The sequence below is a fragment of the Heterodontus francisci genome, chromosome 33 (assembly GCF_036365525.1).
Source record: "Heterodontus francisci isolate sHetFra1 chromosome 33, sHetFra1.hap1, whole genome shotgun sequence".
Classification (NCBI taxonomy): Eukaryota; Metazoa; Chordata; class Chondrichthyes; order Heterodontiformes; family Heterodontidae; genus Heterodontus; species Heterodontus francisci.
In genome coordinates, this window is record NC_090403.1 from 42,900,277 (window position 1) to 42,919,121 (window position 18,845).

Sequence of the window (18,845 nt, forward strand, 5' to 3'; positions counted from 1 at the left end):
TGTACACAAGTTTTCACACTGATATAGCCTTTACAGGATGGTACACTGATGCCCCATTTGTGCATATTTACACAGTAATTTAACATGCTTCTGTGCTATTAGTGAAAGACCCCAGCTGTTACAGGGTTAAAGTTAGCTTTCTTCAGTTTGAAAATAAATGCACATATTAAACATTATAATTCATTTACTTTATTTAAAAATTGGTCAGTCTTAGACGTCTGTTACCACATCTAAAACTGAATCACGCGAAGTGCAATAATGTTAAAAACACTTCAGTCCTTCCTCTCTAGCTGCTTATTAGCTCAATCAATAAATTCAATGACTTGGGTGTTTTTCAAGCTAATAGCTATCCAAATATGTTTGCGTCAGCTTGACATGAGCTTGCTTTGTTCATTGACTCTGTGAACCTAGCTTTTGAGTCCAAAGATCACTGTTTGCGCACTATACTGCTGGCTCCCACTATATATAACAGATCCACATAGTGGAGCAGACAAGAGCTAATCTTGAAAAGGGACAGACTGTGAGAGAGGTTACCTGAAGTTCCCAAAGATGCAGAGAATGGATGCTGGGATGGACCTGCTCCACAGCTCTGGGGTAGAACTGGTGCAGTATTTACAGATGAATTACCAGGACTCCCAGAGCTGGTTCACTTTTATCTCTTTTGCTGCGGACCTGAGAAACACTTTCTTTGTTTTTTTCCCCATCTGGTTCCACCTGTGTGAAGCGGTGGGCATCAAACTCATCTGGGTGGCAGTCATTGGAGACTGGCTCAACCTCATCTTTAAATGGTAAGATTCCTAGAAAAAAGAATCTATGTATATATATATATTCTATTAGCTGCAAAAGCTCAAAATTAGGCTAAATGTTTCCAAGAACCATCCCTATGTAAAATAGGAATGGTTCCACTTCTAATTACAAGACAGGAACAAATTGATCTTTGTAAAGGGTTTGTTTATCATCAAATTTTCATTTTTGTGAGATTGGCTGTGCAGCTTTTTAGCCTCAATGAATGTTGGGCCCTTTCTGGCTTGCATGGCTGAGGTACTCACTGGCCTAGCCAGCTGAGCCCCTGGCGAGTCAGTCTCCACTGTCATCTGAAGGATTCACAGGACTGCTGAGCCCTATTTTTATATGTCCCTCCTAATTTCTCCTCTCTTCTTTTGAAAGTGCTGACCTCCTCTGGGCTGCTTCTGGATAGAATGGTAATTCAACCATGGGGTGCATCACTACCGAATCCTGTCCTCATCAGATGTTTACACATGAGTACTTTCCATGACGTACTCTAGTTGTTTTTTCCCTTACTTCTCAGGGCAATTATAACATTAGACTCCCTCCGCGATGACCAGCCAATACAATGTAGATCAAGATTTCAAGCCACGACCTTTCTGGCCTGTTAACTCAGTACCACACCAACTAATGTGTTTACTGATGAACCTTTGTGGAACCAAGCCAACTGTATGTTTGCACTTCGTATTCTCATACACAATTGACAAAATTCTAACCTTGCTGACCTTTGTGTTGTGTTCAATTGAAAAGGAACTCTTCCAAACATGCAGGCGACACTTCATTCAGAGGTTGTGTGAGATTGTGAACCCAAAGAAATATAAAACCCAGAGATACAGTACTGCATCATAAAGTCGTTTTTTTAAAAAAATGAAGGACTTGTACCCTTGATCAATCAATATCTCTTATTTTAACACATTTTTAAATTTGAAAATAACTGAAGGATGGATTGAATCCTATTCCTGTTCCCTTGACCCTAATCCCACTGACCCGGTGACCACACAACGTCTCGTCCTGGTTACCATGTTAGCTGATATTGTTAACACTTCCTTCTCCTCAGGCACTGCCCTCCTCTCCTTCAAATCTGGCATCGCCCCTCTTCTCAAAAGACCAATCCTTGACCCCTCTATCCTTGCAAATTACCACCTCATCTCCAACCTCCTTCTCCTCTTCAAAGTCCTTGAATGTGTTGTTGCCTCCCAAATCTGTGCCCATCATTCCCCCACTCCATGTTTGAATCACTCCATTCAGGTTTCCGCTGCTGCCATGGTAGTAAAACAGCTCTTATGAAAGTCACAAAGGACATCCTATGTGAACTATCCCTCCTTGTCCTTCTTGACCTGTCTGCAGCCATTTGCAGGCTTGTCCACACCATTCTGCTCCAATGCCTCTCCACCCTCATCCAGTCGATTGGGATTGCACTCGCCAGGTTTCATTCTTATTTATCCAGTCGTAGCCAGAGAAACACATGCAATAGATTCAATTCTCATTCCTGGAACATTACCTCTTGTGTCCCCCAACCCAAGGATCTGAACTGGGCCCCTCCTGTTTCTCATCTACACACTGTCCCTTGGTGACCTCATCCAAAAACAGTGTCAGTTTTCCACATGTATGCTGATGACCCACTCTGCCTCACAATCACCACCCTCCACCCCTCCACTCTTTATAAATTGTCAAACTTGTATTTATATAGCACCTTTGATATGCTAAAGGTGCTCACAGGAGCATTATCAAACAAAGGTTAACACAGAGCCACATAAGGATATGTTAGGGCAGATGACCAAAAGCTTGGTCAAAGAGGTAAGTTTTTGGGAGTGTCTTAAAGGAGGAAAGAGTGGTAGAGAGAGGCAGAAAGGTTTAGGGAGGGAATTCCAGAGCTTAGATCTTAGCAGCTGAAGGCACGGCCGCCAATGGTGGAGTGATCAACAGACGCTCAAAAGGCTGGAATTGGAGGAATGCAGTTATCTTGGAGAGCTGTAGGGCTGGAGGAGATTACAGAGATAGGGAGGGAAAAGCCATGGAGGGATTTGTAAACAAGGATGAGAGGTTTAAAATGAGGTAGTACTTAATCGGGAGCCAATGTAGGTCAGTGAGCAACGGGCTGATGGCTGAATGGGACAAGTTAGGACATGGAGAGCAGACTGTTGAACATCTTCAAGTTTACATAGGGTAGAACGTGGAGGCCAGCCAGGAGTGCATTGGAATAGTCAAGTCTCCAGGTAACAAAGGCATGGATGAGAGTTTCAGCAGCAATGAGCTGAGGCAGGGGCGGAATTGGGCAATGCTATGGAGGTGGAAGTAAACGGTCTTAGTGATGTAGCAGATCTGTGGTCAAAAGCTCATCTTGGGGTCAAATGTGACACCAAGGATGAGAACAGTCTGGTTCAGCCTCAGACAGTCGTCAGGAAGAGGGATGGAGTCGGTGGCTAGTGCACAGTGCTCGTCTCAGAGACAGAAGACAATGGCTTTAGTCTTCCCAATATTTAGTTGGAGCAATTTTTTGCTCATCCAGTCCTGCACGTTGACGCCATCCCTCTCCCTGGCAACTGGCTAAGGCTGAACCAGACTGTTCACAACCTTAGTGTCATATTTGATCCGAGATGAACTGTCGACCACATATCCACAACATCACTAAAACTGCCTACTTCCACCTCCTTAACATCATCTGCCTTTGACCTGCCTCAGCACATCTGTTGCTGAAACCCTCATTCACATCTTTGTTACCTCCAGACTTAACTATTGCAACACACTCCAGGCTGGTCTTCCATATTCTACCCTCTGTAAACTTGAGGCCATCAAAAACTCAGCTGTCCGTGTCCTAAATCGCATGAAGTCCCATTCACCCGGCAGCCGTCTGCTCGCTGACCTACATAGGCTCCTGATTTAGCAATACCTGAATTTTAAAATTCTCATCCTTGCTTTCAAATCCCTCCATGGCTTTGCCCCCTCCCTATCTCTGAAATCCTCTTCAGCTGCACAGCCCTCCGAGATATCGGCACTCCTCGAATTCTGGCCTCCTGCTTATCTCTGATTTCATGCCTTCAGCTGATGAGGCCCTAAGCTCTGGAATTCCCTCCCTAAACCCCTCTGTCTCTTTACCTCTATCTTCTCCTTTAGGGTGCTTCTTAAAACTTACCTCTTTGGCCAATCTTTTGCTCATTTGCACTAATATCTCCCCATGCAGCTCAGTATCGAATTTTGTGAAATGCCTTGGGATGTTTTACTATGTTATAGGCACTATATAAAGTTGTTGTTAGCAGTACATGCATCCAAAGTGATTGCATTTGTCTGGACGCTGAATAAGAGAAGAAGACTTTGGTGTCTCATGGTTCAATACTGCCACTGACCATCACTTGAAGAATATCACAAGGTTGAGAGGTCGGAGGGGGCCCCACTTAATCACTTTCCTCAGGATGGAAGGGAAGAAAATTGAAGGGTTAAAAAGAAGTGAGATTTCAGAAAATTGTTCGGAACGAGTGTTTTCCAGACTGTCCTGTACGAACTGTTTTACTTTCACCATCCCAGCGCTCTACTTTTATTTAAAAGAGCTAAACCTGCATGGCATTAATTTAGAATGTGGTTACATTACAAATCTACCAATTTTTACCGATACAGGTTTGTCCCGATTAAAGCCAAACTCAGGCAGGCCCCAATTCTCAAAGTAGGCTTAAGTGACAATATAACTGTAGCATTGATGGGAAATGAAACTGAATTACGTTAATGTCACACTCATAGAACAAATGAACCCTTAGGTTTCTGATGCCACATCTATACTCACTTAACTTTGTTTGAATAGTAACATTTAGGAACTGTATTGGTGAAAGATATGGATGCATTTTGTTAAAAGATATTTTACAGGATGAATAAACAGGAATCATTAATTAACAAGACCAAGGCAACATTCCGAGATAGTGTCACTGTAATTAGGAGTCAGCAAACAAGGGGCTCTTGGTCCCTAAGTACAATAGCTCCAACTGCTGAGTTCAGCTCATTGTTCAATGTACTTTTAAAAAGCAATTCTTATCAGCATTTTCTAGATATTCCAGTGTAAATCTTTAGCAAATGTTCCATGTTATTAGGTTCTAACATGCTTTGTATTAGTTTAGTGAAATTTTTGAGTGAAAAATCAGAAATTATTTGACATCCAAATATATATACTTAAATCTATTTTCTTCCAAAATGTCTTTTCTTCTCCTTTGCAGGATATTATTTGGTCAGAGACCTTACTGGTGGGTTCATGAAACTTCCTACTATGGCAACTCATCTGTTCCAGTGTTAGAACAATACCCAATCACCTGTGAAACCGGGCCAGGTACTGAGAAACCAACACATTTCCAACAATAGAAACTGCAGATCTTAAAAAATAATGGATTAGACTTTTTTCTACATTCCTGATGATGTAAAATTGACCTCAAATCTTGTCCGTTTCAGGAAGCCCCTCGGGCCATACCATGGGATCAGCTGGGGTTTGGTATGTGATGGTGACAGCATTTCTGACCAGCACACTTCAGAATAAGCAGCATTGCATCCAAAACTGGTGAGTCTCTGAAACACTGAATCTGTTAACACTGATGAATTTGAGGCTGCTAAGCTATGAAGCCTACCAAAACTTGAGCTACATTCATTAGAGGAAAGGTGTGGTGTAGTGGTATTGTTAGTGAGCTAGTAATCAAAAAGCTTAGGCTAATGTGTTGGCGTTGTGGGTTCAAATGTCAGCCAGTAGAGTTTTAAAAAAGAAAATCAGAATTGAAAGCCAGCCTCTGTAATGGCTTCATTGATTGTTGTTAAAAACCCATCTGGTTTATTAATGTCCTTTAGGGAAGGAAGTCTGCTGTCCTTACCTGATCTGGCCTACAGTGATGTGGTTGACTCCTAACTGCTCTCTGAATTGGCCTAGCAACAGTGATGCCCACATCCCATGAAAGAATTAACAAAAGATACTGTTAGAAATCACATGAAAGGCTGTAAGTTATATTTAAAGTTTAACTGCAACAAACACTCCAAATATTAGGAGAGTATTTCACAGGGAGCCTCCATGAAACCTGGTGACAGGGTTTAGTGTGAAAGAACGAGTTGGTGATGCAGAGGTTATGATAGGTACACAACTCAAGCAGTCTCTGCCCGTTCTCATTCATCCTTCCAACGCCATAGCGCCCAAGGCAGGAGGGCCATGAGTCATGGTCGGCCCCAACCCTGGCATTAAAGTCCCCCAGCAGGAATAGGTGTTCGGTGTTGGGGATGCTGCTAATGATGTTATGGAGTTGTTCATAGAACTGGTCTTTAGCTTCAGGTGCGGAGCAGAGTGTTGGAGCATAGATGCTGAGTAGGTGTACTGGACCAGAGGTGGTGAGCAGTCGGATGGACAGTATGCGTTCCGAGCCATTTGAGGGAGGCTCTATCATGCTGAGCAAGGAGTTTCTGATGGCGAAGCCCACTCCATGCTGTCTTGGTTCTTCAGGATCCCTGCCCTGCCAGAAGAAGGTGTAGTCTTGCTCTGCTAGAGAGCCACTCGCGGGGAGGCGAGTCTCCTGAAGTGCTGCAATGTCCACATTGAATCTACTGAGCTCGTTGTTAATGATGGCGGTCTTCCGAGAATCGTTGATTTGTGTAAGGTCTTCCGACAGGCCAGGACACATAGTTCTGACATAGCCAAGATCACGTCGTTGGCACCAGCTAGACCTCATTGTCACAAGGCGAGCCGCCTTAAACAGTGTTCAAATCACACGCAGCTTCCACAGTGCGGACTGCGACACCGACCACTCCCTGGTGTGCAGCAAGGTTAGACTCAGACCAAAGAAGTTGCATCATTCCAAGCAGAAGGGCCACCCGCGCATCAACACGAGCAGAATTTCTCACCCACAGCTGTTACAAAAATTTCTAAATTCACTTGTAACAGCCCTTCAAAACACTCCCACAGGGGATGCTGAGACCAAGTGGGCCCACATCAGAGACGCCATCTATGAGTCAGCTTTGACCACCTACGGCAAAAGTGCGAAGAGAAATGCAGACTGGTTTCAATCTCATAATGAAGAGCTGGAACCTGTCATAGCCGCTAAGCGCATTGCACTGTTGAACTACAAGAAAGCCCCCAGCGATTTAACATCCGCAGCACTTAAAGCAGCCAGAAGTACTGCACAAAGAACAGCTAGGCGTTGCGCAAACGACTACTGGCAACACCTATGCAGTCATATTCAGCTGGCCTCAGACACTGGAAACATCAGAGGAATGTATGATGGCATGAAGAGAGCTCTTGGGCCAACCATCAAGAAGATCACCCCCCTCAAATCTAAATCGGGGGACATAATCACTGACCAACGCAAACAGATGGACCGCTGGGTTGAGCACTACCTAGAACTGTACTCCAGGGAGAATGCTGTCACTGAGACTGCCCTCAATGCAGCCCAGCCTCTACCAGTCATGGATGAGCTGGACATACAGCCAACCAAATCGGAACTCAGTGATGCCATTGATTCCCTAGCCAGCGGAAAAGCCCCTGGGAAGGACAGCATTACCCCTGAAATAATCAAGAGTGCCAAGCCTGCTATACTCTCAGCACTACATGAACTGCTATGCCTGTGCTGGGACGAGGGAGCAGTACCCCAGGACATGCGCGATGCCAACATCATCACCCTCTATAAAAACAAAGGTGACCGCGGTGACTGCAACAACTACCGTGGAATCTCCCTGCTCAGCATAGTGGGGAAAGTCTTTGCTCGAGTCGTTCTGAACAGGCTCCAGAAGCTGGCCGAGCGCGTCTACCCTGAGGCTCATTCCATGACAATATGAAAGGCACAATTCAACATGGTGGCTCCTCATCAGAGCCCTTTCCTATCCTGAGTGGTGTGAAACAGGGCTGTGTTCTCGCACCCACACTTTTTGGGATTTTCTTCTCCCTGCTGCTTTCACATGCGTTCAAATCCTCTGAAGAAGGAATTTTCCTCCACACAAGATCAGGGGGCAGGTTGTTCAACCTTGCCCGTCTAAGAGCGAAGTCCAAAGTACGGAAAGTCCTCATCAGAGAACTCCTCTTTGCTGACGATGCTGCTTTAACATCTCACACTGAAGAATGCCTGCAGAGTCTCATCGACAGGTTTGCGTCTGCCTGCAATGAATTTGGCCTAACCATCAGCCTCAAGAAAACGAACATCATGGGGCAGGATGTCAGAAATGCTCCATCCATCAATATTGGCGACCACGCTCTGGAAGTGGTTCAAGAGTTCACCTACCTAGGCTCAACTATCACCAGTAACCTGTCTCTAGATGCAGAAATCAACAAGCGCATGGGTAAGGCTTCCACTGCTATGTCCAGACTGGCCAAGAGAGTGTGGGAAAATGGCGCACTGACACGGAACACAAAAGTCCGGGTGTATCAGGCCTGTGTCCTCAGTACCTTGCTCTACGGCAGCGAGGCCTGGACAACGTATGCCAGCCAAGAGCGACGTCTCAATTCATTCCATCTTCGCTGCCTTCGGAGAATACTTGGCATCAGGTGGCAGGACTATATCTCCAACACAGAAGTCCTTGAAGCGGCCAACACCCCCAGCTTATACACACTACTGAGTCAGCGGCGCTTGAGATGGCTTGGCCATGTGAGCCGCATGGAAGATGGCAGGATCCCCAAAGACACATTGTACAGCGAGCTCGCCACTGGTATCAGACCCACCGGCCGTCCATGTCTCCGTTATAAAGACGTCTGCAAACGTGACATGAAATCGTGTGACATTGATCACAAGTCGTGGGAGTCAGTTGCCAGCATTCGCCAGAGCTGGCGGGCAGCCATAAAGACAGGGCTAAATTGTGGCGAGTCGAAGAGACTTAGTAGTTGGCAGGAAAAAAGACAGAGGCGCAAGGGGAGAGCCAACTGTGCAACAGCCCCAACAAACAAATTTCTCTGCAGCACCTGTGGAAGAGCCTGTCACTCCAGAATTGGCCTTTATAGCCACTCCAGGCGCTGCTTCACAAACCACTGACCACCTCCAGGCGCGTATCCATTGTCTCTCGAGATAAGGAGGCCCAAAAGATTTCACAGGGAGTGAATAATTTTTTTCACCTTTTGTTCTTTAAGTAGTCAGTATTTGATTTAGTTGCTGTAACTGTAAAATATGAGTAATTAAATTATCTAGCTGTCTGTTAAATGAGTCCAGTGTCCTGGTCTCAAACACCCTTCATGGCCTCTCTGTTGGTAGCATTTCATAGTCAATTAATTACTATTAAAGTGTGGTCACTGTTGTTTTGTAGACCAACATGGCAGCCAATTCACGCACAGCAAGGTCCCACAAACAGTAAATGGGATGAATGACCAGTTAATCCATTTTGGTGACATGGGTTGAGGGTGAATGTTGAACAAAACACCAGGAGAATTCTCCAACCTTCTTTGAGAATTATGTCACAAGATATTTTACATCCACCCAAACAAACAGGTCAGGCAAATGGCAATTCAGTTTCACATCTTAATTGGAAGGTGGCACCTCCAGCAGTGCAACGTTGGCTTCGTAAGGCACTGGAATATCAGCTTCCTGGCTGGCACAGACTGTAAACACAAGCTACAAACTGAGGCCCATCTTACTCTGAGTTCATTAAATATTAACATTGCAAGTTCTGGAAAGTGATTAGGAGTCAAGCTCCAGGCTGCAGATAAAATAGTAGGCCTATGGGCATTCCTAAGGTAGAAAGGAAATTTCCCCCTATGTCAGTATGATCGTGTACACCTTATAAACAACTGGAGCATTTAATAACATCATGACTAGACATAAAACTGAATATTGGTTAAGAATTGTTATCTGACAAGAACAATTTATGTTGGTAGTATGTGCTGTTTAGATACTTTACAAGTATGTGCAGTTAATTCCTAATGATCATGTTATGTTGTCATCTGCTGTAATCACTGCCCTCACTATTTCAGGTGTCTCCGTGCTTTACTATGGGGAGTCTTCTGGGTGATTCAGGTCTGTGTCTGTGCATCTAGAGTGTTTGTGGCTGCTCACTTCCCCCATCAAGTATTCCTGGGGGTCATTTCAGGTCAGTGGAAGCACTTGCTAATCCTTCCTGCATCACTGAGAGACCATGATATCCAATCTGCACTGTTCTTATACAAAATTCCACTCTGCTTATTTAAAGCTGGTCAACATCTCTGTTAAACCAGCACAGAGATGAAGGTTGTACTACTGCACTCATGAGGACAGTTCAGCTTGAAATTTTCAAGCTTATATTTACAAAGTACAACCATTGTTTAATTATTGTCTTCTTGACTACCAAGATTTAGCAGATAAATATTTTGCCAAGTTGTTTCAGCTGCCATTGTAATTGTGATTGGAATTGCTTCTCCCCTCTACAATTAAGAAAGAAATTGCAGTGTATTATCACATTCTCAGGATGTTCCCAAGTGTTTCACAGCCGATGAACTACCTTTGAAATGCAGTTAGCAAACTTGGGTTATTCAGAATCTTTTTTTGACTCACAGATGATGGTGTAAAATTGAGATCACAATAGTTCAAGAAACTGGTTATATGACATTGTGAGGAGAATTAACAGTATTATCCATGCTGATAAAAGTTTATGGGTGCAAATTCCAGCTGCGCTAATCGAGCCGATCCCCCTTCAGGGAGATGTACAGCGCTGGCAGCCACTTCTGGTGCAGCCCGTACAGCATGCCATCTTGAGAAAGGCACCCGTGTAAGCATCCCCTGTGTGCGCTGGAGGCAGCTGAACTAGTGCTATCCTGACCCCACACAGCCCTACTGGCTGATGTGATTTCATTGTCCTAATTTGATGTACAAATTTGTACATCAATCACCAAAGATCAGGTAGTCAGCTGGAAAAGGGGCCCAACACTAGTGTTAATTAAAGGGACAGGCACCCAACTTACAGGTAAACTGATTTCTAAGAACATCTGCTATTGCAAAGTGTCTGGAAGTACTCTGAAGTGTTTTTTGAGGGGTTGTGATGAGTTCCTGGATTTGCCAGAGACTGTTGCTGCATCCTCACAGGGAGGGTAGAGAATTAAGTGACCAGTCCACACAAAGGCTGCAACAGGTACAGGGACTGTAGTTGCAGTGCCTCTGAGTCCGCAGCATGACAGGGAGATAGGGCAGAGGCTACAGGGAGGGGAAGCTCTGCACGATACCCTCTGCCAGTTTGGAACCGGACTCTCCATGCTCCTTGATAGTGACAGGAGGCTGTCAGGCAGGCCAGCCAATGTATCTACATCTTGGTGTGCATGCCGATCAGTGTCCTCCTGTATGCTTCCCCATCAAGGTTCTCATCTGAGTTGCCCAAAGCAGGACTGGTATGTGACCTCGCCCTCCAGTAAGCTGGTAGACAAGCCATTCTTTACCCTTGTCCTGGCTGCAGCCCACTCGTGCCCAGTGACTCAGCACATGCTGATTTAACTTCCTTTGCCAGTGCTCTGATTAATGTGCTTGCGTAAGATTCTCTTGTGCTATTTTTATGCAGTTATCAAACTATTTATTTTGAATTGTAGGATCTTTACACAACTGTCCAACTTGATATCCCACCAACAAAAAAAAATCTGTAATTATTGATTTGAGATATTACTTATAGAAAGAAGTGTTACAGTATTCTTTCTGGAAATATTTTATGAAGATTGAAATAATGGGTATGAATATGCTTCTGACTGTTCTAAGGACTTATTCTTGAGCCTTATCCAATGCATGGGGCTTGGCTTTATAAGATTGTTATCTCTCCTTTTCTTTTTACTGTCAATTTTCTCCTTTCCTGAAGGTGTGAGCTCCTTGCTGGGATGGGGTTCCATGGGCACTGGAGACCCACTAGTACCTGGCCCAAAGTGGCCATTCTTAACTTGTGAGCTTAAACAATGAGCTTTGACTGTAGGCCACATCACAACCTGAGCTCCATTCTGTCCATCCATATACTACCACTCAAGCAGAAGCAGGAACCCTGGCCAATTTCCTTTGATTTAATACAGGACACTGAAGCTAAGTAATGACATCTCACCTGAGGTCAGTTCGCCCATCACAGATTAGGGACTGAATATGGGACCTTCCCTGATTTGTTTGGCTCAGTTATCTATTGCCTTAACTCACTAAACAATGGGGTGAGCTTACTAAGCTACTGTGAATAGTCAATATGCCGTAATAAGGCAAGAACCAGAAAGGGTCTCTCTCAGCAAGACTCAGCCTTCCAACTGTTCCAATCCATTTACTATAAATAAGAACATAAGAGAACATGGAACAAGGTCACCCATTCAACCTTTAAACCCACTTCTTCCCCGGACAATCACAATCTACCATGGACTCTGTCCTACTTCTCCTGATGGCAAGCCCTTCAAAAGTTTTGCCTGACCCCTAAAAGCAATGAAACAAATAGATACTCCAGAATATGTATCTATTCTTGCGTCTCCTTTATTCTAACAGTTTGCTTGCACCATCTGATAACTTGGTCACAACAGCAGTGCAGCCAATTTGCCTGTTTAATGATCTCTAACTACCCTGATTCAATTAACTTTTGATCCTGTCCCAAACCAGATATAGCTTTTCTCTAGTATTTGTTCTATTAGATTGTTAAGTCAATAACATCAAAAACAGATAACAATGAGATGAATGTCCAATTTGTTTGTCAGATCTTTTAAATAATGAGACAGGGCTACATAAGAGCAAAGCACTTCAAAGTAACTCACTGTATGTAAAGAATTAGTTACATTTTGCTGACCAACGTGATGAGGCACAAATTCAATGCAATTTTTACTGCTAAAGATAAAGGACGTTAGCTAACTTGAGATCAACTAGGTTCAGCACAACCCATCAAATATATACATTTCTCAAATGGCCTTCATCATGAATTATGTCAGTAACTGGAAGAGTCCCACGTGTGTTTAGTATCAAAACTCTTTTTGGTCTTTACATTCACAGTGTTAACTTTTTGTCCTATTTTGTGTTCAGGATTGATTGTGGCTGAAGTGTTTGGTCGAATTAATGCAATCTACAACGCAACTCTCAAGCAGTATTTGAAGATCACTCTCTTCCTGTTTTCCTTTGCTCTGGGCTTTTACCTGCTGTTGAAAGTGCTGGGAGTGGATCTGCTGTGGTCAGTGGAGAAAGCCCAGAGATGGTGTGCCCAAGCAGAGTGGGTCCACATCGACAGCACACCCTTTGCTGGTCTGGTCAGGAATATGGGAGCCTTGTTTGGATTGGGATTAGCTCTCAACTCCCCTATTTATGCGGAAAGTTGTAGAGGAAAGAGGGGCCAGCAGTTCAGCTTCAGACTAAGTTGCATTGTGGCGTCATTGATCATCCTGCACCTGTTTGACTCGGTGAAGCCTCCAACACAGACGGAATTTCTGTTTTATTTATTGTCTTTCTGTAAAAGTGCTGCAGTGCCTCTGGCAGCCGTGGCAATCATCCCATTCTCTGCATCGCATATTATGAACCAACAAGAGAAAAAAGTGCTATAGATATCTAGAACTGAAATATTTGTACAATAGGGACATATAGTGCAGTCACTCTCAGAATCAAATCAATTTAACTTTGGTTAGTTGTTGTACTTTGGGACAGAATCTGAATTCAACCAACATGAAAAAACCACAAAGCTAGCAGGTTCCATGGAACAGGGAGGTCTTGTTAGACATGTGACTTACCCAGATGGTCCAGAAAACTTGCATGTGCCAGAGGTTTCCTGAGAATGAACTGCTTACATCATAGATCAACAATTACATTTTTAATTGCAGTCCCATTTGTATTCTTTTGTAATCCAGTATTGCGTTGCATTTATCCAAGTGAAACCTCTAGAAATCAGTCACACTGCATATTGCTATATGTTACAATGAGAGCGTAAAGTGTCATGTTTTGTACTGTGATGTTTACCTTCAATGGGCTCCTTGTCAATAAAGCTATTTGTTTAAAGGGAACACTTGGAGCACCCCTGATAACCCAGTGAGAAACTGCACACATGGTGTGTTACAGACAGTTCTCATGTACAATTCCCTATTCTATGTTGAGTTGGTTGATTTTACCCGAGCAAGAGCCAGGGTTCCAGCTCCTGACTGATGGCCGGTACGGCAAGAATGAATGGGTGGGTGAGGACAGGATTGTACTAAGCCGTGACTCACCCCATGTCAAATATCCTGCCGAGACTCAATCTACATGTTTATGAAAGAAGGGCCAATTGCATATGTTCTTGGAGGCATATTGGTTCCTGTGAAGTCTGAGTCAGGGAGGGGGAACAAAAGGATATATTGCTTGTATACCATCAAGTTCGAATTTCCTCGTTTGACACAAATAATTGGATAAGAGGAACACCTTGCTCATTACCAGATAATCCTGGTCAAGGTCCTCAAATTGACAGGATCCAACTCTTCAAAACTTGCTCTGTAAGGAAAGGATTTGAGAAAGTACATGTCTCAAATTCACTACCTGTGCAATGGGATATAGTGTTTTTTCCGACGGTGGGTGGATAGCTATTTATTTTATATTGGTGATTTTTATCATAGAGAAAACAACTGTTAAGTGCTTTAGAAGAGCAGTTAGCCAGATTATCAATTTGCCGCCATCTTGTTCTTTTTCATTGTGTACATCTTTGAGTAATTGTTTTTTTTTCAAGGTTTTATTATGATAAATACCTTGAAAGCACTGATGCTATTTTGTCTGTCGTTTATTTTAATTTTTTGTGGTATTTTTATTTTATATTAATTTCTTTTACTCCTTTAATTTCCCAGCACCATGTACATCCCCAGCTGAGAGTATAGGCTGTAGATCGGTTCCTAGGCTTCTGTTAATCTCACTCTGTAGTTAAATGCTAGAAGGCCCCCGAGAGTAGATGAGGATGTTTGGTCCACTAATTTTCCACACACTCTCTGGGCTGAATTTTGTTCCCCTCCCGATGTCGGTCTGCATGGCGGGGGGGCGGTGAGGGTGGAAGATCGGAGCGGCAGCGGCCAACCACGGAACACGATGCCGGGATAACCAGGCCCTATACTCCCGGCAGCAGGGAAGCTCCGTGGCCGGCCCCCACCCACCCCCAACGCTCTGCGATGGTAGCTGATCTAAATATATAAATGAACTCTCTGCATTCATTTAAATTGAATGACCCAAGATCTTACCTTCAGTTCCGGATCTTCAGCGTGACAGGTGGCACTCACCTGCCTTCACTTTCCCATCCAGGGAAAGCTGGTGCCATTGAGGTAGATCCGGGGTCACCCAGCATCTGTAGAGTAGTGGGGGGTGTGGGGTGTGGGAGGTGGAGGAGGAAACGGGATGAACTCTGCATTTTGTGCATTTGGGTGGGGGGGGAAGGGGTCAACTCTGCACTTAGTGCAGTTGGGGGGAGGGTTCAACTCTGTAATTTTTAGTGTAGTGGGGCGGGGGGAACGGGACAAACATTTATTTTCAGTGTAGTGGTGGGGGGTGGGGAACAGGGGCAACTCTGCATTCTCTGAGCAGGGCTAGCAGCCCTTTAAAAATGGCACCAGTGCCTGCACAGAGACAGTTGACCCCACCATGTGATTGGGGGGGTGGGGGGAGGCTGCCCTAAAGAGCCGCAGTGATGATCGCGGTGGTACGGCGGCACGTGGCCCATGTGTGCCAGCCGTCATTTGCCGCTCTCAGTGGCAGAAAAACAAAATCCAGCCCTCTGTGTATTCTCTGCTCCAAGCTTCCCTGTGTTGGGATGGTTAGGATTCTAAGTTCACCTGTTGGAGAATCACAGATGTACACCCATGCGTTTCCTCTCTGACTTGATCAAGTATGTATTTATTAATGTATCTACTTTTTATCTATTATATTTGGTATCTAAGTAAAGAGTGATTATGGCGTGGGGCAGGGCGGAACAGGGAGTGGTGGGGAGGATTTATGCCCACAATCTCACCAGATCTCAGGCAGGATTGTGGTGAAATTGGCAAAAATATGAGGTTGTGAGACCTAGGGTCACTTCACCACCCTGAATGGGATTTCCCTCCCTCACTAATTCCCACTGTGGCAAGGTAGCAGTGGACCCTGGGAGTCACAGTAACTGCCGAGAGTTCCCCCAGTTGCCCTTGAGAAGGTGGCGGTGAGCTGCCTTGTTGAACCATTACACTCCATGTGGCCGGTACTCCCACAGTGCTGTTAGGGAGTTCCAGGATTTTGACCCGGCGATAATAAAGAAGCAGCGATATATTTCCAAGTCGGGGTAGTGTGTGACTTGGAGGGGAATTTGTAGGTGGTGGTGTTCCCATGCATCTGCTGCCCTTGTCCTTCTGGGTGCTAGAGGTCAGAGCTTTGGATGCAGCTGTCAAAGGCTCTGCCCCAAAGAGAAGAATGCCCCTTCAAGTGTTTTTCTGATGCTGCAGGAGCTGTGCCATTAGGGTCAGATTGTTTCAGAGAAAGGACAAATTAGATTGGAGAATCTACCAGAATCTGGGTGGGATGTGTAGTGTTACGACCAGATGAGAAAGAGGTCTAGGGTTCCCTTTCAGACTTCACCTGGTATTACTGTAACAGGGTTTTATTTTTAAACACACTGTTTTTAGCTCCCCCTTGGTGAATCCTTGTTCACTGCTTTCCAATTACAAGGCAAAGGAACCAGCAAAGAAACAGATTTTCTTAGGTTTAAAGAAGAAAAATTTAAATTTATTAAACTTGAACTTAAACTCTAATTCAGTTGACGCCAACAGATACACGACACACCATGCTAGCATGCATAAGTGATACACACATGCAAACAGAGACAGGAAAGAGCATAAGAAAAATAAAATGGAAATGTTTGAGGCAATATCTGAAGAGTTGTTATTACGGTTCTTCAAGCTCACTGCAGAGTCCTTGATTGTAGATAGATCTGCCTTTTCGCTGGGGCCCAGTATTCTTCTTAAACCTTGTTCGCTGTAGGAGACTTTTCTCTCTTGGGGTTCATGTGGATTCAGAGGCTTGTGAGAAAGATATGGGAGCAGACAGGAGAGATCTTCTCCGTCCAGGAGAAAGCAGACACTCTCAGTTCAAACTGTTTGTACAATTCAGAAAACCCCAGGTTGCCAAGCAGGTTAGTCATGTGCCTAACTGGACTGACCATGTCTTGGATTGTATCACCTTAGCAATCTCTGGAATGCTCCTCTTACACATAATATCTGGTGATCAATGTCCATTGTGGGTTGAATGTGTCAGGGAATGGTCCTTTGTCCTTCCAATCACCGTCTGTTAATATGCAAATGTATTTTCCAGCCACAGCTGATCTGTTTAACAAGTCCTTTCTTCACTCCAGTAACAGTTTAAAATCAATGTTCATGACAAAATTAATGTGCCTCATTCTTGGCGGGTGGGGGCCTAGCATAACAGTAGCTTAGATGGGGATATAGACAACTTTTTTGTTTCCCCAGCTCCAGAGGTTATCCACAAACTACCCATTAAGATTGGAAAATGTCCCACAAGTATTTTGCCCAGGTGATAGTCAGAAGTCTGAGGGAGGCGTACCTGCATTCTGCGAGCAGAAAGAATTATGCTAGACTGAATATCGTGGGAGCTTCTGTGCTCCTGGATAAGAGGCTGAGCAGACACAGGGATGGGGCCTATTGTACTACAGGTCTTTCATGGTTCTTGTTCCAGCCTAACAGCACTGCAGCGAAGACTAGATTGTGCCCAGTACTGTGAAGCTGTAACCACAGCATCTTCAACATTGCTCTGAAATGGAAATGATGGAAGCTGAACAGTGAAGGAAACAGTGAAAAAAAGAATTGTGGACAGGTAGTAAGAGTAAGGTATTTTTCAGTTGTGTCAGGAGTTCAAGAGTGACTAAGGACTGGAGAGGACCTTTGAAGAATTCTGTAGGGCAGGTTATGGTGGAGAATCAAGACGTGGCTGAGGTATTAAAAAAATACTTTTCATCTGTTTACAATATTTACAGGTTATTTGAATAATAGATGATGCTACATTATTAATGGTGACAGATAGAGGTGTGAGTAAATTTCAATCCTTGGAACTCAATGCAGAAATCAACCTGGCTGGGATTAAGGTTCTTATGCAGTTTGTACTGTTGGATCTGATGACATTCAGCCATAGAGTACCAATAGAAATTAGGGTTGTGTTACAAGCCACTGACTAATATATTTAACAGCTCTTTGAGGCCTGGGGCCATTCCCATGGAATGGAAAGAGGCCTATGCGATGCCAATGTTTAAGGGAGGAAGTAAATCAGAATCAGATGACATGTACAACCACTTGGACAGTCCAACAGTTTTTAAGGGATTCTAACATGGCTTTTGAAAAGGGAGATCCTGTCTTACTAACTTGGTTGAATTGTTTGAAGACCTGATAAAACTAGCCCACTAGATTAAGTGTCCCTCAATTTCCAAAAAGCATTCAATGAACTGGTGCGCAGAAGGCTGTTAAGTACGGTTTCATCCAGTGGGATTAGTGAGCAGATTTTATACTGGGCACCAAACCGGCTCCAGTATCATTGGCTGAGTGTAGGCAACTAATGGAAGTAGCCTTGAATTGGCTTTAGTCGCTAATGAGATCCTGCAGAGATCCTGCAGAGATCTGTGTTCGGACCATTAATATTTTACCAAATTTAGCAATGTTTTGGATGAAGGAGTTGAGGGAATTGTCGATCAAACAAATATGTTTGTGGGAGTCAGGAATGTAGAAGCAATTAATCGACTACAGACTGCTTACACTAAAGCATTGCATGGAAGATATGCATCAATGTGAATAAATACAGTGTGGTGTATTTGGCAATTCCAGGCATGTGTATACCATATCGGATCATTCACTGAGGAAGGCAGAACAGGATAGGGATCTAAGGTTTTTTTAAATTCATTCAGGGGATGTGGGCATGGCTGGCTAGGATGGCATTTATTGCCCATCCCTAATTGCCCTTGAGAAGGTAGTGGTGAGCTGCCTTCTTGAACTGCCGCAGTCCTTGGGGTGTAGGTACACCAACAGTGCTGTTGGAAAGGGAGTTCCAGGATTTTGACCCGGCAACAGTGAAGGAATGGCGATATAGTTCCAAATCAGGATGGTGTGTGGCTTGGAGGGGAACTTGCATGTGGTGGTGTTCCCATGCATCTGCTGCCCTTGTCCTTCTAGATGGTAGAGGTTGCGGATTTGGAGGGTGCTGTCG

The 18,845-nt window shown here is 44.2% G+C and overlaps 1 protein-coding gene across 1 annotated transcript; it reads left to right on the forward strand.

Moving 5' to 3' along the window:
• Positions 1-480: 480 nt before the first annotated feature.
• On the forward strand, positions 481-14,387 carry LOC137348141 (glucose-6-phosphatase catalytic subunit 1-like). The gene is made up of 5 exons (XM_068013396.1): positions 481-788; positions 4,986-5,095; positions 5,215-5,320; positions 9,686-9,801; positions 12,702-14,387. The coding sequence occupies exons 1-5, from the start codon at positions 550-552 to the stop codon at positions 13,211-13,213; spliced, it is 1,083 nt and encodes a 360-aa protein (XP_067869497.1). The 5' UTR covers positions 481-549; the 3' UTR covers positions 13,214-14,387.
• The last annotated feature ends 4,458 nt before the right edge of the window (positions 14,388-18,845 follow it).

What these genes read in the sequence shown, in the direction of transcription:
- LOC137348141 (XM_068013396.1), top strand. Translation starts at nt 550, where the DNA reads ATGCAGAGAATGGATGCTGGGATGGACCTGCTCCACAGCTCTGGGGTA. An exon ending in CACCTGTGAAACCGGGCCAG is followed by an intron (nt 5,096 to 5,214) that starts GTACTGAGAAAC and finishes TGTCCGTTTCAG; the next exon opens with GAAGCCCCTCGGGCCATACC. An exon ending in CAGCATTGCATCCAAAACTG is followed by an intron (nt 5,321 to 9,685) that starts GTGAGTCTCTGA and finishes TCACTATTTCAG; the next exon opens with GTGTCTCCGTGCTTTACTAT.